At 40.0% G+C, this 26,590-nt stretch overlaps 2 protein-coding genes across 4 annotated transcripts; both read right to left on the reverse strand.

Moving 5' to 3' along the window:
* Positions 1 to 379: 379 nt before the first annotated feature.
* ipp (intracisternal A particle-promoted polypeptide) lies at positions 380 to 9,100 on the reverse strand. Of its 3 annotated transcripts, XM_042497973.2 has the most exons (10): positions 8,970 to 9,100; positions 7,233 to 7,642; positions 6,933 to 7,144; positions 6,115 to 6,334; positions 5,863 to 6,018; positions 5,586 to 5,753; positions 5,350 to 5,487; positions 4,657 to 4,779; positions 2,283 to 2,503; positions 380 to 2,205 (listed from the first exon to the last, which is right to left on the reverse strand). In XM_042497973.2, the coding sequence occupies exons 2-10, from the start codon at positions 7,567 to 7,569 to the stop codon at positions 1,981 to 1,983; spliced, it is 1,800 nt and encodes a 599-aa protein (XP_042353907.1). In that variant the 5' UTR covers positions 7,570 to 7,642; positions 8,970 to 9,100; the 3' UTR covers positions 380 to 1,980. The 3 variants fall into 3 exon arrangements, with proteins under 3 accessions (XP_042353907.1, XP_042353908.2, XP_087941307.1); XM_042497974.2 differs by lacking the exon at positions 8,970 to 9,100 and having other exon boundaries at positions 5,863 to 6,009; positions 7,233 to 8,956; XM_088085181.1 differs by lacking the exon at positions 8,970 to 9,100 and having other exon boundaries at positions 7,233 to 8,955.
* A 9,478-nt stretch (positions 9,101 to 18,578) lies between these two features.
* On the reverse strand, positions 18,579 to 25,842 carry LOC121951302 (phosphatidylinositol 3-kinase regulatory subunit gamma-like). The gene is made up of 10 exons (XM_042497569.2): positions 25,499 to 25,842; positions 23,463 to 23,574; positions 23,270 to 23,368; positions 22,977 to 23,157; positions 22,732 to 22,848; positions 22,484 to 22,626; positions 22,205 to 22,381; positions 22,028 to 22,102; positions 21,761 to 21,931; positions 18,579 to 21,651 (listed from the first exon to the last, which is right to left on the reverse strand). Exons 1-10 carry the CDS (start codon positions 25,551 to 25,553, stop codon positions 21,378 to 21,380), a joined length of 1,404 nt encoding a protein of 467 aa, XP_042353503.1. The 5' UTR covers positions 25,554 to 25,842; the 3' UTR covers positions 18,579 to 21,377.
* Between the last annotated feature and the right edge of the window lie 748 nt (positions 25,843 to 26,590).

Here is a 26,590-nt window from a genome sequence, read left to right on the forward strand (position 1 = left end):
GTGGATAAATTCCAGATAGTTCATTTTACATGAATTGTGATGCTCAAAAAAATGTATACACTGATTTACAGATGTCACATGTCAAATTGGCTTCGAAGTCAGGCGCATTTGTGGAGGCCTGGAAAAAAATCTACCAGTTAAATTGTACGCTATATGTAGAATAATTTCATTGCTGTACCTTGCTATCAGCAAATTCTGACAGAGAACTCAAGCCATTAAATCACTCTCTTCAAAGCCACTAGACTCCATTGACAAAAACAGTAATTTTATGTTGCAGAGCATGGGAGCTGCTGGTCTAACGCTGCCTCAATCGGTTAGTTAGTGTTATTGTGACTTTGATGGAGTTGAGCCAACCCTTAAAACCCTGCACACACATAACTCCTTTATGAATTTTATTTAATTCTGAAAAGCAACCAATGAAAGATGAAAGATTACTGTTGAAACAATAGTCTGCTGATGTCAAAATGATAACAGGAAATACTGTTACTGTGCAATGTCTCCACTCAGCTTGCAGATGTAATGAGCTTTAATATCCAAATATGAAACAAGATAACGTACCATAAAGAAGGTAAAAAAAACCAACAACATTTCTATATATGTGCATTGTCAAAAAACTATGTTGTGTATGTCAACATCAGGAAGTTGAAATGTAAATTCTGGTCATGTCAGGCGGCACTGATGAGTGAAATGACAAAACACTTTTCATTTGTTTGGATTTGAGTGTAATAGCGGCTATGAGGCACGAATATTTACAGTATTGTATATACAAAAATAATCCAGTGAGATTTACTGAGTGATAACTGCACTGGTGTGCTGTTCAAGTTTATACTTATTTACAGGAATCACATACCGTGGAACTTTGGTTCCATTATTAAATAGCCTCAAGTGGTTTGATAAATCTTCTAAGTAGCAATGCACTCACCCCAAACATTTCTTTAAAGGGACAATTCACCCCCAAATCAAAATACTTATTTTTCCTTTTACCTGTAGTGCTATTTATTGATTGTTTTGGTGTGAGTTGCAGAGTGTTTGAGATATCACCCGTAAAGATGTCTGCCTTCTCTCCAATATAATGGAACCAGATGCCACTTGGCTTGTGGTGCTCAAAGCGTGCATCTTTTTATGCACAAGAGGCTCATGACAGTACGAGATGTAAACATTAATGGCGTCCTTCTTGTCTGAGCAGTAACATTAGCTCGCTCAGTGGTGCTAGCAGTAGATGCATGCTTCCTCCTTCACGGAGATACTGTAGGCAAATGTAGTCTGGAAGCAAAAAGATCCTTTTCCTACATCCGTTCCTACATGAAACTAAACACAACATGGTCTGTGGATTATCTTGAGTAACCACGTCTCGATATCTGAAAAGAAACATTGTATTGGAGCAAAGGCAGACATCTCTACGGCCGATATCTCCAACACTCAGCAACTCAAACCAGAACAATCTAAATAGCTGTACAGCATGAACAGGAAGAGTTTGTATTTTTGATTTTTTAGTGAAGTGTCCCTTTAAAAAACATAAAGAGAAAACTAATTTAAAAAACAGTGCTTTCACATCTTATCCAAGAACTGTTCGCAGTATACCCCAAAGGACACTTACACTCGAGACTAAAAACTCTGGTCCATTTAAAAAAGACCCCCTCCGCTGTGAAAAATATCCTTATCACAAGGATCGTTTGTCTTCAAATACACGAGAGGAACACAAGTGTGTTTCCACGGATATTCTTGTAAAAGCATTTAGTGACGACGAGACGTGTAACAGTGTAAGCAGTTTTGGCAGTTTTCCAGTTTCAGATCTACTGTCAAATGTTCAATGAATGTCAAATGTTATGGACAAATAAAAAAGAAATACACATCTGTAACACATAGAGTATGATCATGTGAAAGCCTATTTGAGACAGAAACAATTTTGTGTTTCTTAAGGTGCAGCTTTTCTTCAACGTTTGCAGTGTTGGGATGATATGGACGTTCACAGTTTGGCTATTACAGCACAGCCAGCCCGCCGTCACAGCGGCTGGTGATCATGTTTCCGACTTCAGTCCAGGTGTCCAGGTGAGGGTCATAGATTTCCACAGAGTCCACTGTCACCGGGGCAGAGAAATCTCTGCTGGCGGCCCTGCCACCGACGGCGTACAGCAGCCCATTAACTGCTGACACTGACACACCTGCACGAGCAGTAGACATAGAGGCCACCTCAACCCATTTCTCCTGTAGAAAGACAAGTACAGAGGTAAGGAGTTATGACACACAGAAAACTGATTAAATATTAAATTGTCCCACTTTACCTCTTCTGGACAGTACTTCTCCACTGTCTCCAGTGCACCCAGTGCCTCATTCCAGCCACCCACTGCATAAATGCAGTTATTGAGGCAGGCGACGCCCACATAGGCTCGACGTGTGACCATGACTGGCAAGGCGCTCCATCGGCGGGAGATGGGGTCATACACCTCGGCTGAACGCAGCTCCATTCCTTCGTCACTGATTCCTCCAATTACATAAATAAATCCTGGAAAGAGTTAACCAGGGGCAGAATTTTGATATGTTTTCAGAAAATGGATGTGTTTAACAAAATATACAGCACAAAGTGATTTTAAAAATTGATCGCTAGACTGATTCACCCCAGGGGCAAAATTTTTTACACCAATCGATTGGATTAAGTTCAAATTTGCACTAATAGTGCCCTTATATCTGCCCTACGTGTAAAACCAAAAGGAATATCAAACTATTTGTTCAGTATAAAAAATTGAGCAAAAACACTTTAAAAATACAAAATTGTCACAAACAAATTTTGCACAGACACCTTTTTGAAAGACCAGTAACAATGAGGGTGTAGCAATAATGTAAAATGTGTTAGGTGGAGTATTTCTATGAATGATAATATTTAACAAAGTATGCAAAAATGAAACATTTTTCATCTCTTTTACACGTTTAGAGATATATCAAAAATAAAAATTGAACTACTTTAAACCCCACAAAGCTAGAAATTTGAAATGTGTCTGCTATTACAAAGTTGACACTGGGAGGTCCACTAAAATAGTTTTTATACAGCAGTTAGTTCCGACCAAGCAATTTGATTGGTCCAGAGGCATTCCACGAGCGCTGATATGAAGTAGGCTACAACGGCGCTGGGACTTTTAACTCTTCGTGTATCACTCCGCTTCAAGGCTGTTCTAAATCGTGAATTAGGTCTACATTAACCGTCGGTAGTTATCTAACCTTACTGCAGGCTGTAGTGTAACGGACTGTTTTGGAGGCCTACTGTGTGTCCCTCTGGAGCTGCCCGGTAGCAGGGAAAATGGGTAATGGGGGGAACTTCCACTCTTTTCAGCGCTCATACCTGTGTGAAAGTTTTGGCAACTGAAAATAAAAAGGCAGCCGTTGCTGTTGGGAGCTGTCACACCGTCCTCCGGTTTATTGTTTTATTAGTTATCCAGTTAGGCGAACCCGGGACGCTTTGTTACATTGGTGGCAGCGGAGTTATTCAACAAGCCGCTGTGAAGGCTTTTCTGTGGAGGTATGGAGCCATTACCGCGCTGTTGTTTTTAGCTTAGCTGCCTCAGTATAGCTAGCTGGCTAACCCCGCCTGGTGCTATAAGACTGTGCGCTACTACGAACTTGTGGCGCGGAGAGGAGGAGCGTTTTAAAGCCGGGATGTTTGACAGTCGTTTGCCCGGCAGGGACTCTAAAGGTTGACCTCTCGTCTGTCTTCACTGGCGACGGGAGCCAGAGTTTCTTCAGCGAAGTGAGGCAGCTGGAGGCGGCAGAGACTGCAGTTATGAGACGGTAAGGATTCTTCCTACTCGCTTCGGCAAGTCAAGAGAGACACACAACTTATTTAACTGGAAACACAGATAATTAAACATGATACTAAGCAGCTGCCATGCGCATAACATGTAGACATTACTAACACAAAGTAACATGCTAGTTTGCAGGAAAAAGTTTTGTGTTGCTAGGCAACAGCTATCACTTGCAGTGGTTGCGGAAGTATTTGTGTCGGAGGAGCCAAAAAAATCATTGGATGAACAAACAAACCATAATCTGTTGTCCTGTATTACTGTTAACTAATAAACTATGCTTGTATAAAAGTAATAGGCCATTTCTCTCGAGGTCGTGCTGTTATACTGTATTTCATCACGGCTATAATTCTCTCGTCGACACTCACTCTTTAAAAAAAAAGGAAATTCTTCTAATTTTTCAAGTTATTCTAATTTCCATACATTTCCATACTTTCTTTGTAATATATAACGATTTATAAGATACAAACACCATTTCAACTCCCGTGCCTTCAGAATCACACACACTTATCCATACTATAATGGGAAATTTAAATTTGCTACAACTTGTTTTTTCATGGATCAAATCTTCTTTTATTACCTAGTGAGTGCAATTTCTCCTGTTTTTGTTGTTGTTTTTAAATATGAGTTTTCCTTCTGTAAAAAGGGGAGGGTTCCAATGCTGCCTTCTAAAAAAAGTGTGTCCCCTCTGTAATTTATACATCCCTGACAACAGCATTTAGCTTAGAGCTACTTCACTAAGTATCCAAGTCAACAGAGAAGAAAAGAATTTCAAAGTGTGTGTGAAATTGTGTCTGAACACTGACAACAAAACTAAACTTGCAAGATGCACTAGATTGCGTGCAAAAAACGGGGAGGAACACACCTTGTAGCTCACAGCAGCCAAAGTAGTAACGAGGAACTGCCATGCTGCCGATGACCTCCCACTTGTTCTCCTCGGGGTCATATCGCTCCATGGTCTTCCCAATCTCAGAACCAATCCAGCCACCTACAGAGGCACAGTACAGTCATCAGCTTATGGTTTTTGTGTGGCATTTCTTAAGATGCTGATTATTTATTGAACTGCACTTAGTAAATATTCGATATTTATGGAAACTATGTATGTGCTTATTTTCATATAGAGCAGGGAAGTGATCAAAAGTGGTCATTTGAGATGCATGTGGAGGCGAAATCTAATGCTAGGTGTGAAGAGACCGATTTAGAGCTGTCCACTTGTAATTGGATAATCAAAGAAACATGTTTATACTGGTTGTACTGCTGATTTATCTCCACTGTTATATGCTTTTTGGATAATATAATGTTCCCTTCCACTTCTTTTTCAGTTAAAACATTAATAAAAATTTAATCACAAAAAAATACTGGTTGTAAACAGGCTCACTAATGATGTCACTTGAGTCATTTTCTTAGACTTAACAAAGCTCCTCCAGAGACAAAACCTTTAACATTACACTACAGTTTTCACATGCTGAGTAGCACTATGATTTGTGCCCCTTTATATCTGAACCACCTGTTTGTGTTACATGTATTTTAGTTAAAAATGGTGCTACTGTGATATTACCAAGTGCATACAGAGCTCCGTGGCAGGGGCAGACGCCAACCCCACAGCGCGGAAAGTTCAGAGACGCCACAGCGGCCCACTGCTTGGTCACTGGGTCGTATCTCTCAGTGCAGTCAAAAATCATCGAGTCTTTCTCCCCTGGTGGATAAGAATTGTTCCTTGTCACACTCATTGTTATTGAGATTCTTTTGTTTTGGGCCTTGAACACAAAAACAAGACAGCCTCAGCTCTCTCACCTCCCACCACATAGATCATGCCCTCCAGTACCGCCACCCCTAAGCCACTGCGGGCCTGGTGCAGGGACGACACAGTGGTCCAGTACTGGTTAAAGGTGTCGAAGCGCTCCACACAACTCAATGCCCGGCTGTCACTCCAGCGGCCGCCCTGCAGCCGAGTGTAGCCTCCTGCCACGAGTTAAAAACAAAGGTCCAAGGTTAAATGCCATTTCCGATATTTCAGATTTAAAACATCAGGTTATTTTTCTATGTTCAAAAAGATGACTTAAAGCAGAACCTATGGCATAGAGGTATTTCCTGGCTTTTCTTCTGGGTCTCATCTTGGCTGGTTGTAGCTGACTGTACATCTTATTTTCTTTGGGAGACTTTGTGACTTCAGTGTATTCCTTCAGTAGAGTCTGCAGTGCCACCCGCAGGCTGAAGTCTGAAATACCTTTAATGAACATTAACATGGCAAACATTTTAAGATGTTGTTTACAATGTTTTACAAAGTATGTGAAATATAAAGGGAAGGGGGGTGTTTCCTCACCTTCAATGTACTTAAACAGTCTCTGTGGAGAAAGCAGTGGGAAGCGGACCGGCTCCAGCACCTCTACGACATGTTTTTTCCTCTTCGCCACATCTTGGAGAACCCAGTCCATGGCTGCAGTGAATACCTGGTACTCATCCTCAATTCTCAATTCTTCACTTCTGAGCAGCCTCACCAGCTGATCCTTTGACAGGTCCCTGAACTCATCAGTGACACACACCTAAAAAAGGGAAAAAAGGGAAAAAAGGAAATCTTGTAAGCATCAAACTTGAAAATTCAGCGCAAGTTGAAATGCTTTTCGCAAAATAAATCTACCATTTTGATAAAATGCTGATGGTGTTTGACTGGGCTTGTTTTGAATAAGGACAGTATAGGAACACATTTAATGTGCATCTCAGTAGTGTTGTCATGATACTGGAATTTCCAGCTTTGATACAATACCTGGAAAACTATCAATATTCAATACAATTTTCAATGGAAAAAAAACAATATTGACAGCATTTAATTTTTTGGGGGGGTAAAAAGATAAATATAACAAGGCTGTAACATGACAATGACATTTCTTTTTCTCTTTTTTTGGTTAGCAGAAGGAAACAGCAGAATGACTGCAGTAAACATGAACCATCAGTGAGAGCAAGAAAGCACAGCTGGAATTAGTTTTGAAACCATTTGAAATATTCAGAATTGATATGTATCAGTATTTCTGACAACACTACATGTAGCTTTACTTTACCAGGTAAACACAAAACAGAGCTTTACACTAACACCATATTGGCAGAGAGATGAAGTGACATGCAGTGCCTCTTATTGTTTCATACCTCCAGAAAGTGAACATGGATGTAGTTCTCAGTGAACTCCAGCATCTCCATGCAGGCAATCTGCTCCAGGAACTGAAAGATGCCCACACAGTTGGACGGGTCCATGTGGCCCTTGAGAAACTCTCCACAGACAGACACTACCTCGTTGAGCTGCAGCATGTCTGCTGCCACCATCAGCTCCTGGACGTTCTCCACTGTCACACTGATCACGCCTGATAGAAAACGGTACATTAAGAAAATGGTGCAAAATTATACACAGATCTTCAACACGATGGTGGAAATATCAGTATGAATGCGGACCTGTGTATATGAACTCCAGCAGCACCTCGAAGACTTCAGTCTCCACTCCAAGGATCTGCACCTCCTCTTTATCTGCCTCCCTCATCCCGCCGGAGAACAGAGCGGAGAAGTAAGGGCTGCTAGCAGCAAGCACCAGCCTGTGGACCCTGAAGACCCGGTTGCCGACCTTCAGCCCCACATCACAGAAATCAGTGCGGAGCCGCATCTTGTTCATCTGGGCCAGGATGAGTCTGGCATAGCGGTCTGAGGCCAGCAGAGCCTGCTCGGACGCCTGCATGGCAGCTGCAGCATCACCACCGCCACAACCAGTTGATGTTGACACGGAGGTGGAGGACATAGCAGCTCGGACAGGAGTGTGTGAACATGGAGGACAAACCGTCCTCCCTAGTGAGTGTAAGGATATAACACACCTGAAAGACACATGAGCTGAAGGCATCAACACCAAAATACACAGAAAGTCACTGACACTAACTATACCGGGTTTTGAAATGCATACGTTGTTTCCGTAGTTTAACTCTTTCAAACCTGAGCAAATTGGTTTGATTTTCTAAATCATGGGGAGAAGGCAAGAAGCAACTTAGCAAAACACGGCTAAAAAAAAAAAAATTTAAAAATGGTAAAATCAAGTGAAAATTACCTGAAAATAAAGCAAAAAGACAAAAACTAACAATAAAATGATCTTAAAAAGTATATGTCTTTATGTTATACAATTTATTATACATTTTTTCAGTAACATAAATGTAGTTTTTTGGACATTTTCCCTATTTAAGTTTAAGGAAATTTTCTTGTTACCCTTTACTAATTTTCTTGCAATTTCTGGAATAGTTGTCTTCAAAAGAAATCAAACCAATTTGCTCAGGTTTCAAAGGGTCAAACAGCCTGTGAAAGCCATCTGAAAGTAGCACAATAAAACTGATGTCCAGGCTTCAAAGGGTAAAGACAGTAGAAGCAGGAATGAACTATGATCTCCCAAAAACAAAAGCTAGTGTGCTAATGTGATGTCATAGCGTATTAGGTCTGGAGTTGTTCCATAGACAATGAATCGTGAAAGATATTTAAATGACCCTGAGAGAACCCAACGGGATGTTCTGAGTATATGTGTATATATTTAGTTTCAGAACTGAAAACACTGCAATATTATAAACCTCATTTGGGTATAAAAAAGAAGAAAACAAACAGTATGTGGGTCCACAAAATCAGACTTCCATTCATAGTCTGTGGAGAAGCGTCAGGCTTCATACTTAATGAAATCATGAGTGTGAGACTGATTTCCCTGGTTTCTGGCTTTGTGAGATAGAGAGTAGCTTATGATCACAAATAGTGATTGAACTCTCGCATGGAAATAACCCTGGAATTCTAAATTTAGGTGTTTTCCCCTTTAATATTGTATAACAACACAAAACGGTGGCAACGTCTGCGATGTAATAACCGATAAACGTACAGAAACGGATTTTCTGGATGATGTCACAGTAAAACACACTGATGCAGTCATAGATAAGCTATCGTCCATCACTTTATTGCTATATTTGCACGCAAAAAATCACACACCACCGCCGTTAGCCGGGCATGCTAGCCAACAGACAGATCGCTACTGTGGATTCAATCATCCTCTGCAAAATATCAAATGAGTCAACTTTGCAGCTCGACTAATCCCTGCTTAGAGAGTGGAAACTCTCAGAGAACGACGGACTTCTATGGCTAAAAATGTCAATTAAGCTTGTTTAAACAGCGACTTACTCATAAGTTTACTGATGGGGATGCTGTCAACTTCCGTCACCCTGCAGACTGTCAACACAGCTCTCTAGATCGATTGCTCTGGCCTGGCAGTCGACTCACCAGTCGCAGCTAGCCGATCCCTGAGAATGTGCCATTTTCTGATATCTGTATCATTTCTTCGCCATTGGCCGTCGTTTTCTCTCTCGGGCGACACAGCTTTAAATTACACGAAAGTATGTCTTATTTTTGTGTTTGTTTCAATAGTTTTTCTAGTATAATTTTGCATAGTTTTGGTCATTTAACCGATGAATTCTCACTGGGTTTGTTATAATTTACAACACCAGGTGGCAGTGTCCCCCTTTAACTAGGGGATAAACTTAAGTCCTTGACAACAAGCCACAGAAACCTACCATGTAAATTATCATAGTATTCTTAGCATGTCAGCCCCCAGCATAATGGTAATTTTAGATGAAGCCATCCTCCACTGGAGGCTTGACCAAGCCTACGAGCTAGCCTACTCTTACCCAGTCACAACGGGCAGTCCAGTTTGTTTTAATCAGTAGCTTGACATCAAATTGGTTTAAACACTGTGTTGGAAACCAGTTATTACATACAGGACTCTAGCACTGCTGTGGGCCCATTAGACCTGTGTGGTGCACTGAGCTGAGGTGAAAAGCGCCAGTGACAGTTACAGGAAAAAGTCCCATAACCGTCACTTGACTTGTATTTCCTGCTATTTCAATGTGTCACCCACAATATAACTGCCAGCGGTGGGGCTAAAAAAGAATATGTGGTGATATATAGCTTACATAAAACTCAAAGGTGAATATGTGTCAACAGGAGCATAAGCTATGTTTCAGCGGGCCCTATGTCCCCCAGCCCAATATCATCTTTATATGACTCATTAAAGGGGAACTTCACTTTCAAAAAATACATGTTGTATTCCTGTTGTTTAAGATCATCCAAAAATATTATTAATATTAGTTTGACAAAGCGACTGAATTAGTAAGAGATACATATAAAGAGAAGGAACCACTGTAAAGTTTTCACAGACCTCTTTCCACGTTGCTCTGTACTCTTTCCCTGTTTGCTGGTCTGTCGTTTGCCGCAGAGCCATGTATACAGCTGTGCTTTCCAGATAATGGAAAAGCAGTCTATAGCCTATTTTTAGCGGGTATACCCATTTTTGAAAAAGAAAAAAAACAGCCTGCACACACAAATTTTGGTGGGAAAAGGGTAAAAGACAGTGAATGGTAAAAGAAGTTATAGATGAAGTTATCCCCTTTTATGCTTCATGTTCAAGGCAGGAATATTGAGCTATTATGCTGCCTCACTGCTGACGCTGTTGTGTTACGTCACGCCTGTCATACCTCTTTTGATTCCGCAATGCCGGCACATGCTCTATATTCACATGCTGGAGCATAATGCTGCCGCCATTGTCATGTTTTGTGTAGAATTTCAAAGGAGGCATAAAGAAGGGTCGTCGTAGTGGCTCTTCACTGCAGTCTCTGTGTTTAAAGGGCTATGTTCTGGGTGTATGGGTTTTTTTTAGTTTCACACTTGAGAACACTAAAACAAAATAAAGCTCATTTCGTTTTTGAATTTAAAAAAAAAAAAAAAAAGAAAACAAACATTTTGTGGGACAACAAAATCAGGTTCCCATTCATTTTCTATAGAGCAGCTCCAGACTTTATACCCTATGACATCACAAGTTTGAGACTTCTGTGGATTCTGGCTTTGTCAGAGACTAGCTCATATTATCAAGTACTGATTAAATTACTCTAGGCCATAGAAATTACATATTAGAAGTCTTAATTTAGAAGGTGTTCCCCTTTATAGATTCCTCTCAGAAAGTTTTATGTTCTCAATAATGTTTTTTTCCCCAGGTCATATATTTTGCTGGGTCAGTTTGTTGAAATCACTTATCTTCAACTGCGCATAGCCCACTGATGGAACCCACGCCTTCAAATTTGCAGGCAAGACAATTTTCTTGACTTTACACGTGATATCTCCTCAGTGGCTGAACCAATTTTTTTGCCAGTTTTTGCTGAACTTTTGCATTTGAAACCTCCGCATCCCTTTGTTCCTTAACAATTTCAACTGCAAAGCTAGCACTTACCAATTTCCTCAGTTTATATCAAGAGACAAAAGGGGGAACATAGGAATGAGCCCTCTGCCAACCTGGCCGTGTTTTGCACTTACTTTTAGTTAGTATTTCCTTCCTGTTACCCTGTATGGATGATTTCAAGTGTGTCCTGTTTCCATAAAGGACATCCACCATGACCATTATCTCTGCTGAACAATTAGCTTATTGGATACAGCTTAAATGGACTCTTAGTAAGCCAATATAAGGCAAAGCTGGCCTTCTGAACTGAAAGAGCTTGGAAGAAAACAGACACACTTCCTGTCACTTCAGTCTCCCCCCCTTGCAGCATATCATGGTAAGAATATAAAAAAAAATTACAGACTTGAAATGCTGTGAGAACACAGTGAGGTTTGTGAACATGAAAAGCATAACTGGTAAGCCAAATGATCAGCGATGTCAATCTATGACAAATTAATATATCAATCATCATCAAGTATTAAAATATGTATTTTATGTTCTGTCATGTTTTCAACTTTCTACTTTCTAACTTTAAACGCTGATCCTCCTCCTGGACAAAACTACTGAGTGTTTTAACCAGTAATCTGATATCTTTTTAAAAATCATCCCGTTTAAATGCTGATCAAACAAACGTGATTTGGTAACATGTTTATCACAGAACCCAAAAATATGAGCATTTGGAGAGAGCATGAATCCTTCATCATCAAATGAAATTGGTTTTTTTTTTCTTTCAATGGTGACGCGAGCACCGTCACTCTCCTCACAAGCCTGAGTTGTGTTAATCACGTTACGTATTTTTAGCAGTCATGAAGTGATCTGCGCTGTTTTGCAATTCAAGAGCCTCATTTGGTGTCTCATTGAAGTTTGACAACAGCCTTCTTTCAATCAGTGGGTGAGTGAGGGACATACATGTTCTCTACACGTCCAGCATGATAATGTGTCCATCAGAGACATTTGTTTTTAGTTGTTTGGAGCTGCTGATTTCATTACCAGAGGCAGAGAACAGGCCACTGCGAAATCCTTTAAATCAGTGGTCTTTGACATTTTTCAGGCCACAAACCCCTTAGCTGAAAGAGAGCCAGGGTAGGGACACCCCTACTACATATATTGTATGAAACTGAGTTGGACATTAAACTGGGACAACGATAACATGTAGGGTGACTTTACTTGCATACTAAGCTGATATAATAAGCCTAATAATTATTGGCAGATTTATATATTTATACATTTTGCTTGTTTCATAGGTGGGCAGTGTGTCCGAGTCTCTTGCTTGAAAAGTTAAAAATCAATCCAATTTTTTAAAACTAGGGGAAAATATCTAGGAAAAAAAGAAATATGGGGGGGGGGTCATAATTATCATAATTACATATTTTAAATTATGTTACAGAATTATTGTAATTTTAAGCATTTTTTCCAGGTCATTGTTTGTTGATTTTTCATTTTTACTTTTTAAACTAATTTTTTACTAATTTTTTTTAGTAAATGCCTGTTAATATTTTAGCCATGTCTTCTTTCATTGCTCACTGCCTTCCTCTAATGTTTTTCAAAGAAAGCAAGCCTATTTGGCCAGGTTTCAAAGGGTTAATGTGATTGCACAAGGATTCAGGATAACCCATTGTGTGTGTGTTGTTTTTTTTTTTAACAAATGGACCAATTTATTTTTCGAACAATGTGTTGGATTTGTGTTAATGTCTATTTTCAGACTAATTTTAATAAAAATAATAATAATAATAATAAACTTAGATTAAAATTCAGTTATCAAACACAAATTTGGCAAACCCCATGCAATAACTGCCCCCCGCCCCCTCCCCATTGAAGACCCAGGATTTAAATCAACCTCAATGACTTGAGTTTCCATGAATCGTCCCTGGTGTTCAGACGTTATGTGTTTCATTTGTAATATGAACGTGTTTCTTTTCTTTGCCTTTTGTTCTTGAGCCTGCTGCCTGGGCAGGTGTCTCTTGTAAAACAGGTTTTAATAAGTAGGTGAGGTGCTAAGATGAATTTGAATGCAGTGACATAGACTTCTTTGGTTGAAAGTTTTTCTGTTACAGTATTTTTTGGGTGAGGCACGGCTCCAGTCTAATTTTTCCTCTCCTATAGGCAATGTTTTTGCTTGTCATGATGATTATTTTCACCAATCATCGTGCCTCTCCATTGTGGCAATGGGAAGCAGCATGTTTCCCTTTCTCAGAATCTCCCATGTAGTGGGAGAAAAAGTAAATAGTGTGAGGGTCATCCTATGGAAAGCGGTCACTGTAATTACTGCTCTGTTATAAGTGCAGGGTATGTCTGACTTCTGGCTAGACGTCGCTTTCACCAGGAAAGAAAAACATCATGAAACCGACAGCTTGAGGGCTCTTATGGGAGTAGGTAGAGTTCAGCGTTTGCTTATGATTGGCTTTAAGTTGAACCAGATAACGCAAAATGAGTAATAACAGTGCCCTGCGGTGTGTGTGGAGTTTTTAATATTATTTCCATAATATTGCCCGTAACTTAACCTGTAAAAATCCCTGTTGTATGATTTTATTTTGTGTGGAATTTCCTTCTTATAGTTGCACACTTTATCTTGTCTACATGTTTGTTCTAATAATGCCAGACAAGGCGTCTTTTCTCACCTGACAGGACTTGTGAACTGTGTAACCCTTTTTTATCTTGGCTGTGTTCGCCACCTACAATGTACATACAAGTGTTTTCAGACCAAGCTGGTTTCTGATTTGAACTCTAAAGCCTCTCCGTCATCTGCTGTCTGTCAGTCCTGTGCCACATTGGTTTGCTGGCCGTATGCCTGCTGCTTCTTTTTTTAATCTATTTGAGAGCTGAACTCCCGCAATGAGATTGTCCTGAGAGCTCGAGGGACGCTGAGGTCCTTCATTTATTACAGCTGAAATCATTAGTGAGGTTTTTTTTTTCTCCTTGAGAAACAGAAGTACAATGTAATATGTTTGTGCAAACTGGTGAGCCTTCATCCAAAAAGTCAAGTTATTATTTTAGAGTTGAGTCCTGCTCTACCTGTTTCATGAAGTTGGGATCGTCTTCTATTCGTGCCAAAGCTGGTATCTGCAAATCGTATTTAGTTGTGGATCTAGATTGGCATTTCTCCTGAATGGTTTGTCAGCAAGCAGTATAATGTTATCCCCTTATACGAGCCGGCTCAGTGTCACCTCTCATCCCAGAGTGATCTGAGCCCCTCACTCAGTCAGTCACCAGAGGTCACCCAGATGGCCAATAAACAAACCAGTGCACTAGTGCAAGGTGATGTGACAAATTAGCAGGGAATTGTACATCTTCTTAACTGCTTTTGTTTTAGCCAGCTTGATTAATATTATTATAGGAGCTATGGAAAAAGGAAACTTGCTGCTTGTCCTTTTTTTGGTGAAAAAAGTAACTTTATCTTTGCTAAACTACTGTTACATCATTGGCAAGACAGGTTACTGAAAGTGTGCTCAGTGGGAAAACCCCCCAGCAAAACTACCAAGGTGATTAGGTGCTGTACTGATTTGATATATTTTTGACATATATAAGTATTTTTATTTTATTTTATTTATTTATTTAGAAGAGACTCTGTGGTTGCATGATCTGTATTTTTTTATGTTTGTTTTGTTGATTGTTATCTCTCCCTACTCCATAGATAGCTCCTAACCATATGTTTTTATATTCACACCAAATGTTATTGAAGCTAATGTAATAAACAAACAGCATGAGAATAAGACTTACCAAAACAAAAAGCAATGATAATTTCAGTTTTTGCAGTTTCTGGCAATGAAAAATGGTGCGATTCTCACCATTTTCTGGAAAAATACATTTCCTACCCACTGGCAGGTTTTGGGGTTCAGATGATATTTAAAGAAAAAACACACACACACAACAATTTCAAGTTGTATATCCCTCCCCTAATCTAAAGTAAACAACACAAATCTTTCCTCAATGCTTAAAAAAATATTTGACATGTCTCTCTGTTTTGCACCACCCCCCCATAAATACTGAACAGTCCCTTACTGTAAGTTACAGACATGTTTATAATTAAGTTGTTCTGTAAAAGGAAAGCCAATATATTAGAAACAAAAAAGTGCCCGATGTTCACATTTTCACAATGTTTTTTGTTCTGAAACTTGTTTGATATGCATCATTTACCATAATTCCCCCAGGCTTGGAAGCAACAACAACAATTTTCTAGCTTTTCCATGACCTCAACAACTGAATAAGGAACCTAAATTCTTTAATAAATAGTAACATTCATACACACTGTACAGACAAATTATTTAGGTTTTATTTGTGTTGGTATTAGAGATGTTTCAAAGAAAATGTGGAGCTGGTATGTTTAATGGTTCAGCCCGTAGCCTACATGCTGCTTGGCAGGCAACAGGAGCTCTTGCCTTCAGCCTATAAGCCAGCTATAATGTGAGCTAGTAAAAAAGAAAGGGGAAAAAAAATCCCTCTCTTATCGATTCTGCCTCCAACATAGCAACTGGTCGCTGATTGGCCTGCTCGCGGCACATTCTCGGCCTCCCATTGGTTGAGCGGGTAGCGTGAAAACTGTGGAATCGGACGGAGACAGAGGGGAGGAGAGACGCGATTGGCTGCGGCCAAACTGAAAGCGAAAACCTCTTTTTATGAGAGCCTGCGAGAGAGTTGATGGTGTGTGTATTTTAGGCGTGACTCCAAAGGTAATTCGTCCTGGTGCCCCCCCCAGCCGGGACTTATTTAAATTGAGAACTATAAAGCAAAATGACTATGAATTTAAACGAGCGAGTTATGCGACTGGAGGTGTACCGACAAGGAAAGAGAGAGAAAGGGAGAAAAGTGGTGTGCATGTAAGATGTGGGGGCTGGGTTTTTACATAGATTAAACTCAGATTCAGGGAGCTAAGGAAAATAGGACCGGGCAGTGTGAGCTAAAATGCTGCGAAAGCAAATACCTCTGGGGTGTAGCCAGGTGGGAGTGTGTTTCAGGTCAAAGGAAATATAGCAAAGGCCTAACTTGACCTCTCCAGCCTTATTTTTCAGACCATCATGTGCAGGAGTTAGAAAAATGCACTCTTAAACAAAAAGCCAACTTTATGAACAGTTTTAAAAACAAAACATTCGCTTGTCACTACAAACCGTTTAAAAATGAATTATGACATGTAGGTACAAACTATAAATAACTAATTAAATGTATAGAAACAATTTTAGTTAATTTTCTATTACACATGTTAGTTAGACATTGCTTTACGATATATAAAACTGGTCTTTTGAATGTTGTATATGAGTGCAGTTTCTTTTAAAAAAATATTTTAGGCATATAAAATTTTGCTAAAATAATGAGCAAATTAATTATATACTTTTAATTCTTGGAGAAATGTGGACTTTTGAATCTTAGTAATAAATCAGATTCTTTGATTGAAATGTTCTTTGCAAAATGTCTTTGGAGATCCAACCAAAAATCAGTCCAGAAGGTTGTCACATGTAGCCTACACATTGGGAAAAAAAAGTGATGTAGTGTTTCTGCCATATTGTTACATAGGGTACATTTGTCATTCATGTTAGGAATGTATCTAGAAATAACAGAATTAACTGTAAAGTATGTGTGTACATTTTAAAAAGCAACTCTTTGATTTTGTTGGACAGCAAATAGTTGTAAAGAAGTGTAAATACTGTACTCCATGTCTCAACGCAGGCTTTAGTGATATATATATTTGAGTTATAGCGTGATAAGTATATAATGCCAGTTGGCAGTGCATTTAGTACAGTATGCTCATGTTGGAAGATAGGAATACTATACCTCTCTTTAAAATCATCATATGAATACAAAACTTCATCATTGTCAGTTTTTTTTTTCACCAGCAGAATGTTGATGTTAAATCAGTGTTCAAAGGAAAAATGCTCTCTTTCCTGTCCCTCCTCTTTCCCGGTCTGTCTCCTCCACACAGCTTCTCTTCCCACTCTTTCCCTGTCTTTCGGACACTCACGCAGCCTGTGTGTGACTCAGCGCTGGTACAGTCTGTCCTATCCATCTATCTATCTATCCATCTATCTCCCCTGCATCTGGTCCATCCGAGCAGAGCACGCATGCCTGCCTGTTCACCAGGTCTCTGTGCTGACACAGGTAAGAGGGAGTAATCCGTGGCCTGGAACTGACGTTCACCACCAGTACATCCCTGCCCTCTGCACCTCATTAATCCCTACCTAACACAGACCTTATGTGATGGTTGAAATAGGCCACCTGTTACTCTGGTCACGGAGAGCCAACGGTGATGTCACCCACGGTCATCATCACCATTGTGGCTTTATCCTGGTGTTTCTTTGTAGGTGGTGATAAAGTTAATAAGACCAGAATAAAAATATTCAGAGATAATTGTGTTGACTGCGCGATTAGAGACAAATCTCTCGAGCTGGCTGGTACTAAATGTTTACAGTTGAGCTGCATTCCTTTCACGGGAGCTTCAGAAAAGCTGTGTTTAACAATACAGCACATTCTGTGTAGTAGGTTTGATAGATTGTTTTCTAGTGACTCAACAGCGGCCAGGCTGAGTAGGGAAAGGGCCTGCACATATCCTGCCATTGTCTTATCGCTTCCTTTCTCTTCCATCTGTCCACAGAGTGTCCTCCAGTGCCCCCGCCGCCTCCTATCTCTGCTGACCCAAGGATAAGCTCATCGCACGACAATGGCTCCACGAGAGACCAACGGTAAATTTTAGATAATTAGTTATCTCAAGAAGTATTTCAATGCTGGGAAGATTGTCTTTTCCACTAAAGTGGGCTATGCGGTAGAAAGATGCAAATACTTTTGAAACTGGTGCTATGTGACCACAGAAAACAGATAAAAAGGGCTATGGCATAAACTTTTGTTCAAGAGGTAGAAAACATACAACTACCAGAATGCTCTGGCACTGGACCAATAATTGCAGTGCTGGGTGATGCAATGCGAGTTGTCTGTTTGAAACCAATTTGGCAGCTTGCTGGTAACAAATGATCTCGTATTACAGTTAAACAGTATGCTAAAATATGTTTCTGAAAACATAACAGGCAACTCAGTTACAAAATCCTGATTCATATCTGATCCACGCTGCTTAATTTTACAGTATGATCTGGGTTTTTTTTTTCAGCCTCCCTTTACACAATATAGGAAACCGTACAGCACCCACTTCCCATTCTCAGAATATCTTATACAGCTACACAGTGCAATAAAATATGTTTCTAAAAAACATTTGAGGTGAAAAGTAGGCAATACTATAACAGAATCTTGGTTTATATTTTATCATTACTGCCTAGTTTTAGAGTTTGTTCTCAGTTTTCTCAGCCTCCTTTTTACAATCCTGGAAATGGTGACATAAAACTGTTCACAAACTCTCACATTACAGCTAAATAGTGCACTAAAATATGGCTACATACTAGCCACATTGTTGTTATAAAAAGCTGGTTAAAAACGTCATAAATTAATGTCATAAAAAAATGTACCTTAAATTATTATAAAAGTGACTGTGCGTTACTTGCGCAGTATCCACAGCAGACTGTAAAAAAAAAAAAAAAAAAAAAACAATTACGTAAGTTGACAAAACCCTCATCAGTTTATTGTCTTTCAGCAAGAAAAAGGTCAGGATCTCACATTGCTTAGCTTCACCCGAGGAGTTTTCTCAATCCCCCAGAGGAGTTATATTTTTATAAGAGGCTGAATCACCCTCCTTCCATAAACCAACCTCAGAAATACATTTTACAGTTTCTCTGTACAGAGTATCTATTGTCCTCAAACTTGAAAAATGTGCCAAGTTCAACATGGATTCCTTTCCTCTTAAGCTATGTAGGCTGCATGTCATGAAAAACATTCATAGCTCGAGCAATGCCACAGTTCAAGTAATGGAGGCAGGATACTTCCGGACCTCTGGCAGTTCACACAAACATCGGAGGCCACATCATACCGACACCACCAAAGAGAGTGCATTTTTGTGGCAAATGTCAACCTCTCATAACAGCATTACCTTCACCGCCATCATCATCGTCATACATTGCAACAATAGAAATACTGTTGGATTGCACTTTCTTCAAGCTTTCATCTTGTGGCATGTTTATAGAAAAAATATATATAGAATACAAAAAGCTTATACTTCTTTGAGTAACAGAATATAACATACAGTACTTCAGATTATGTTTTGATCAGCACATCAGCAGGTGTACATAAATTGCCCTCCCCTTGCCCAAATGCAATTACCGGACGTAACAGGGATGTGGTTTTGCTCACTATTAAGTGCTTTGGTCAATGGGTATAACATTGAGTATGCTCTTACAATGGTATTCTACAGGATGTTAATGCTACATAATTATCCACTGTATATGAATGTCTGTTAAGAAAGGGGCAAATTGTCAAGATGCACCACGACTTTTCACATATTCACACGTGGCATTTACCCAAAAAAATGGTTTGGTCCACCAAACCAGTATGACGGAAAGAGCCTGTTTACAGCACCATTTTCCCCCTCGCAAATGCACTAAGTAGTAGCAAAGTATTTCTTTCATTTCATTCCTAAGCATGGCACGCACATTTTGAGCACAGAAGAAAAATTATTTTACAATCACATAAAAAATAAATTTTAGAGAAATTAATATCATGCAACAAATATATATGTAGTTTGAGTGAAAAAAAAATCTATTTAATGTTCCATAATTTTTCCTGTTATCCACAAAAGTGCACCTCAGTTTTAGTCATTTACCGGTCAGTGCTCTTTGTGATTGAACTAGTTTAATTTTTTTTCTTACTGTCAACATCTCTGTTTTCTGCGCTCAAGGGTTTGTCTGTGCACTCAACTTGACAGGGTGCCAATCTGAAAACTGGTATACATATTTTTTTGATTGGCTATTGAGCCAATCTGACTGTTAGTAGTATTATGGAATACTAGGAGTGTGGGGAAGCACTCAAACAATGATAAGCAGCTCCGCAGCCCCATAAAAGTAGTCATTACAGTTTTGATGACATGCCTGGTTTTATTAACCTTAATTAGTTAGTATATACTTAATTATCTTGCAGCCTAGCTGTCTTGTTAGATTTGAAGCCAATTTTCATAGGTGGATGGTTGAATTTCAATATCCGAGTCGGTCACATGATGCCATTGGGCTCAAAAAGACTTCTTCCCACAGACATACATAATGAAAGACGTGTCTGTGAATCATTGGGTACACTTTTTTTCAAAAATAAAAATTACTTGTTTGTGCTATCAGAATTTGATTTATTCAGTCTGACTGCATTTTCGAAACTCTTTAAGAGCCGCACAATAAAATAATTTTTTCACCATTCACGTTATTGGAGGGCTAACCCTAAAGTTAGCGGCTCAGCTCTTTAGTTCTCTAGTGTGCTTACACTATTAACTTCATGATGCGCAAGATGCAGGTATTTTATACCCTGGAAGTCGAACTGTTTCGGCTATATGCGACACTGAGCAGCTTTCATGGGAATGAACGGAGCCTTTCCTCGGACGCTGTATCCAGTTCTCTATATACATCCATAATGGCTTCCTTGGGGATTGTCAACTTTACGGCCGTGGCATTGTAAGCGTAGAGCCCTGAATTGACTCTAATATTTTTAACACTAGCTGACATAATGGACTTGTTATTAAAAACAAAGTCTCATAACATTCTTATAAAATGAGACTTTGTACCCTCTGCCCAACACAACCATGTTGGATTGATTTAATTTTATACATTGAGAGGGCATATATGAAATCTGAGTAAAAAGGTTATTGTTGTGTGATTATGTGGATAGTTAATGAATTTATTGAGGACAAAAGGATTTTTTTCAAGCTCAAATTAAAATTTACTTTGCATGATGAATAATTTCTCTACTAAATATAATTTATGTGCTTGCAAAAAAAATTTTAAAAATTGTGTTCAAAGTGTGCCATCACACACTCATGAATGAGGCACAAAAATAACTCCATAGAAACCAAATACATTTCTAAACTATTGGTCAAATTTTCAGAACGCAATACATTTTAACTTGGGGAAATGGACATCGCTTATAACATCAACTCTGGTTGTAAAAGTCGAAGCCAAACAAAGGTGCAGCATCTGATGATGCCAGTGAGCAATTCTCTGGTTGTCAACATCCCCACCAAAAAGGTGTCCATTAAACAAACGGAAATAAATGAAGTACAAAAAAATAATAAAATCTTAAACAGTCTCTTTGAAAAAAAAAAAAAAAAGCTGACATTCAAGTTCCAGTCCCGCTTCAATCTGTGAAATCCCATTCACAAATACCGATGGAATCACTGTAGTGCAAAACTTTACACAATGCACCTTGATGCAGTCGTTCTTGCAGGATACAGTAAACATGTCCTTTTGTCTCTTTCCGTTGGGTTACATTTCTGGAGCGGCTGGCGGGAGCCCCGCTGTGTGTTTTGGAGTCTGTAAGAGTTTGTGTTCCTCTGCGTGTTGAGAAGGCGTGGCTGCGGCTTTGGCGTGTACTGGATGCGACAGCCGAACATCCAGGGCGTCATTGTGTTGCGCTAAGGAGTGCAGGCGATAGTGCAGGACAAGGTCTTTGAGTGAGCAGTGGGCGTCATATGGCTCAGCAAAGCCGTATCCGTGTGGTGTGCTGTAGATCATACAATGCTTCACTTCTTCATTGACACTAGAATAAATTAAGACGAAAATCACATCAATTAGTGAAACGAAATTGCACCATATTCCTCTAAAAATGAATCCGTTCTGCAGGTATTGCTCCACAGTGTTTTACTCACACAACAGAGCAGGCGTAGCATCCCTGTTTGCTGCTCTCGCGGATCAGGAATGTTCCAGGAGCTTTGCCTTGAAGCATCTCCTCGGCCTGCGTCCGGCTCAGTTCACCAACAAACCAGTTTGTCTCATCCTGATGTGGCAAATTCTTCTCATCACCCTTTAACACATATGTGCTAAAAAAACAAAAGTCGTGCTGTAACACCAATCCTCTCTTATTTAGAAGTTACATTCTTAAATGTCGTTTCCAGAAAGACTTTGTTGAAACTTACTCGTCGAGGCTGTCACTCAGTATCCCCAGCCAGTCATTTATGCGTTTCTGCCGTACGCCTTTGTGATTAAGCCAGCTGCGAGGTAAAGTGTAAAGAAAGTTTAGTCACACTTCACAGAGCACCTACAGATTTTTTTTTCCACAGATACCACAAACAATATTCTGACAACACACGTACTTGAGGTACAGGTCTCTGATATTGCGTAGCTGGATGAGGTCCGGCCGCAAGCTGTTTATCTTCCTGTCTGTCTCTCTGTAGTCCTCCACCTGCGTTCTCAAGTCTTCTTCCAGGTGGATTTTGCTGTCGTAGATCTCCCCGAGACGACACTTCAGCTTCTCATAATTTATCAGAAAGCTAACACAAGGAAAGGAATACAATTCAGTACAATTTTACCTTTTTTACAAAAATTAAACTGCATTTAGGGATATCTTTTTGGACCATGATGTAATTAAGTACCTCTCCAGGTCTTTGTCGACTCCTTCGGACTGATTGTTCATTTCAAACTCCTCTCCATAACGCTCCTGCTCACGACACTGCTCCTCGAAGATCAGCATCGTCTCATTAAAGGCCTCAATTGCTGTTCGTTTCATCTGGATCTCCTGCGTCACAAAGAATAGATCCACTAAGAAAATACTCAAGAGACTGATGAGTATGAATTTCATTGTTTACATTAGAGAAAATTAGAGTTTATTTAATAATTTTACCTGTGATGTCTTTGTGAACGCTTCATAGAGACGATCAAACTCCTTCGACTTCTCCTGATACTGACAGTGAACTTCTTTGAGCTTTCTTCCAGCGACATCAACACTGTCCTCTTTCACCTGAAGTAAAGGACAATCTTAATCCTCCGTATTTAACAAAAAAATCGCGTTTTAGAAACATTGCGTTATCTGCATTCTGTCCGACATTTTTTTTAAACCCCAAACATAAAATAACGGTGCTCACTGACCTGCTGGAAGCGGGACACAGGATGTGTGAGCATCAGGTCCAGTGTGGCGTTGTATTCCACCAACGGATGGTGCTGATAGTGCCATATTAGCTCCACCACTGAAGTGAATGTGAGGGGGTCCGAGAACCCGTACTTCCCGTCACGGTGGTAAATCTTGATGAGCTTGTTGTGCCCGTCTTTCCTGAGAAAGTGAAATGGCAAATTCAATTATTTAAGTAAAAAAAAACCCAAAAAAAAACGATGATATTTGCATCATTGCGGCTCTGATTAGATTCTCTTTTTCCTCTGCTTACCTTAATGTCAGCGTAAAGTCTCCTTGCAGCTTTGTGGATGCGTCACGTACCAGAAAGGAGCCGTCAGGTGTGTCTCGGAGTTTGTCGTTCACCTCATCCCTGAGGGAAAATCAGTTAACCGTTACCGGATCTAACATACCGATATGTTATACAGTCGCATGATGAGAATGAATGATGTTTTTTTGTGTTTTACCTGGTTATGTCCCCCCAGTACCATTCAGCGTCCTGTAGCATATACGTAGGTGGTGCAAGGCAGTTGTTGTTCATTGTGGAGGACACTGGCTTTGTTGACCTGGGAGGGAGAGCTATGGAAGAGGAAGACAGATAAGAAAATGACATGCAAAGGATCAGGATAACAGTTCCTAGAAAGAGATCTGTCAGAAATTGTAACGCATTGATTTGTTGTGTGAAGTGAAGTGAAGTGCTGAGAACATGACTCCTGCAATATTATGAGTCTTGCAGTTAAGGATGTGTGTGTGTTTAGGAAATCCCCCACCCCCCACACACACACACACACACACACACACACAGTCTGTCACACCCTTGCTTGATGGAGCCTGTCAAGATCTGGGGACAAGCCCAGGCATGTTTCCAAGAGATATAACACACCAAATCATTAACAAGTGTGGTCAAAGGAAAATGTGGCAGTTAAGTCTTCACTTCTGAGCGCTGCCAGTCAACCAATATGAAATATGTTTCCTTTTATTATACCAGAAATTATCAGGCATTCAGCTGCCTGCAACTTTTGAAAAGTCACTTCTAAAGTTTAGAGCAGGCTCTGGCACAGTCCCGGCGCATATGAAAGGCAATAAATAAACCATAAATCAAGAATTCTGAGCCTCTTGGACCATCTCTCCCATTTTATAATGATTGCACGCTTACAGATCCTCTTAAGTTTTCCGTCAACTTTAAAGGAATAAAATACGTGAGTCTGGCTGAAGGACTAAGCGTTTTCCCCCTGAAAAAATAAAAAAAAAAAGGAGGGCAAACCGCATCAAGAGGAGGTGAAGGGCGATATATTTCACTGCAGGACAAAAGTGCCTTTCATGAGGCAGTTAGGGAGAATACAAGAGCACCCTCAGAGAGGAGAAAATGTGGGTTTTCTCCCACCATCCGCTCTCCTCTTTTTCTGACCTTAAAATAAACAAAAGGCAGGTGCAGCAGCACAGTGGCAAGGCACAAAATGCAAAGCTGCGGCTCCTGAACTCAGCAAAATTAAATCTGCACACCTTCCTTTTTTTTCTGTCTCGTGCCAAGAAACTCTGCTGGCTTCCAAAACCCACACGCGCACACCAGTACAGACAAGAAGCAGGTAATTTAAGCGTTAGATAATAAAAATATATCAAATCTGTCACGCGATGGCATGGTTTTTGCGCTGTGAAAAGTCTTAATGACAAAAAACAGGAATTACCACTCACATTATAGGAACAATAGCATATGTATTTTTCTCATGGCGTGTCACGTTAAGGAAACTCGTATTTTTTTTCCAATTGTAGTTAATAATAATACTGTTAAAATAATTAGAGCACGCGGGTTTAAAATTATTGTGCAATTTTAATTAGCTGAAGTCAAATTTAATAAGCTTGGCAGTTATGCAGAATAATAGGGCCGCAATAAAAGTGTTAGGCACTGTTACGGCAATGTAATAACGCGGCGGTCAAATGACTAATGCAAATAAAAAACGAAGTGTTTGTGAGTTGCCGGAGTTAAGTCATGAGACGAGCTGTCTAGTCTGCTTGCCTCTAGCCTACTTTCAGAGCTAGCACACAAATCAAGCACGGCTGGCTGCAGAGGAGAACAAAGCGGTCGTTTCATGCGGCGCTCATTAACGCATCCTCAATTATATCCCCTTTAAAATGCATTCTTTTATACTGTCATACGCCCTTTGAACGTCTTTTTAGTCCGCGGTTTAGATGCAAAAACCGCCGTGCATTTGTGTCCAAGTTTGTCATATGCGCTGGGACAAAAGAAAAGCCACTGCGCCTGGTCCACCGAAAGGTATTACGTAATTGGCAAGTGAATTGCGCTATGCATGCCTGGGCAATGCCACTGGGGGAGCGCAGCACCGAGGACCTGACCATTATAACGTTTTTACCAACACCTGCACGGCATTTGTCGCATGTCAGCTTTATTATAGACATTATGAAGGATGATGGCAGCAAAAGGAGAAATCAGAATTAAACTGACCCCCCGCAGATCAAACAATGGCTGCCTTTAACCCTAACTTACCTGGTGGTGCTTGATCCATCTCGATGTAGAATAACCCTTCGGGAGGATAAACCATTCCTGTTTCAAAGGAGTAGTCCAGGTTGGTGTTGTTGTTGTTGCGCGTAATAGTAATGAAAAATGCACGTTTTTTGCGGCAATTTTACTTCAGTGCAGTCGCCACGTCCTACATAGAGGTGGACAAAAAGAAAATTCCTTCGTTTCCGAGACCATAAAACATCCCAAAGTCCGACTGTATGTTCTCAACATGTCCTGTCGAACTAGGCTTATTAATTTTAGACACACAGATTGTCAGACCTTGCCTCCTTTCTGTGCGGCGGAGCTCTACTTTACTTCACCTCGGAAGTGGAGCGACTTTAAAAGGCTGTTCGTAACATCATCTTGGCACGGTCCAACCTGCCGCTACAGGAGGGGGGGGTTATTTTTTCCTGCAGGATTCATTGTCAAGTAAATCACCCCCAATCAAGTAAGCAACTATTAGTGAAATAAAAACTTGTATTTAAACGTATGCTTTGCAGAAGAATATTGTTTTATTTTTTAACACCGCTCACAGATGCTTAGTGTATGCCACATTAGTAAACCCCTGTATTGCTATGGTACATTCCAGACCGTTTCATTCAGCTCTCCTCAGCTGCACTGTAACAGCTGAAAAATGCCTCGCAGGGCATGAATGGAAAAGAAAAACCTTGTTTATTAGCTTGAATCATTTCACAAGAACACAATCCAACCTATATATGTTTTAACACTTTAAACAACTAGGAACTGAAGCATTTTCTGCCAGGTTAGCCTTGCTCTAATTTTCTGGCGAGGGAATAGGTTGCTATAGAATGACATCATACAATAGGTTTTATGATAATTAAAGTGTCTTCAGCTGTTTGGCATCCAGGCTTTAAACCCTTTTGTCTGAGAGGTGACAGAGTTGCCTGCCTATTTGGCAAGTGTGTATTATATTCTTGTTGAGCTCGTCAAACACGTTCAGCGGCAAAAAATGGAACATAATTATTGTTGCTGTGACATCGTCTTGTTGAAGACACGATAGGTAATAGCAGGTGTGTTAGAGGAGAACTACACCCGTTTTGCAAACTCATATGTGTG

Source organism: Plectropomus leopardus, chromosome 12 (assembly GCF_026936395.1).
Source record: "Plectropomus leopardus strain MGB_pleo_1.0 chromosome 12, ASM2693639v1, whole genome shotgun sequence".
NCBI lineage: Eukaryota > Metazoa > Chordata > Actinopteri > Perciformes > Serranidae > Plectropomus > Plectropomus leopardus.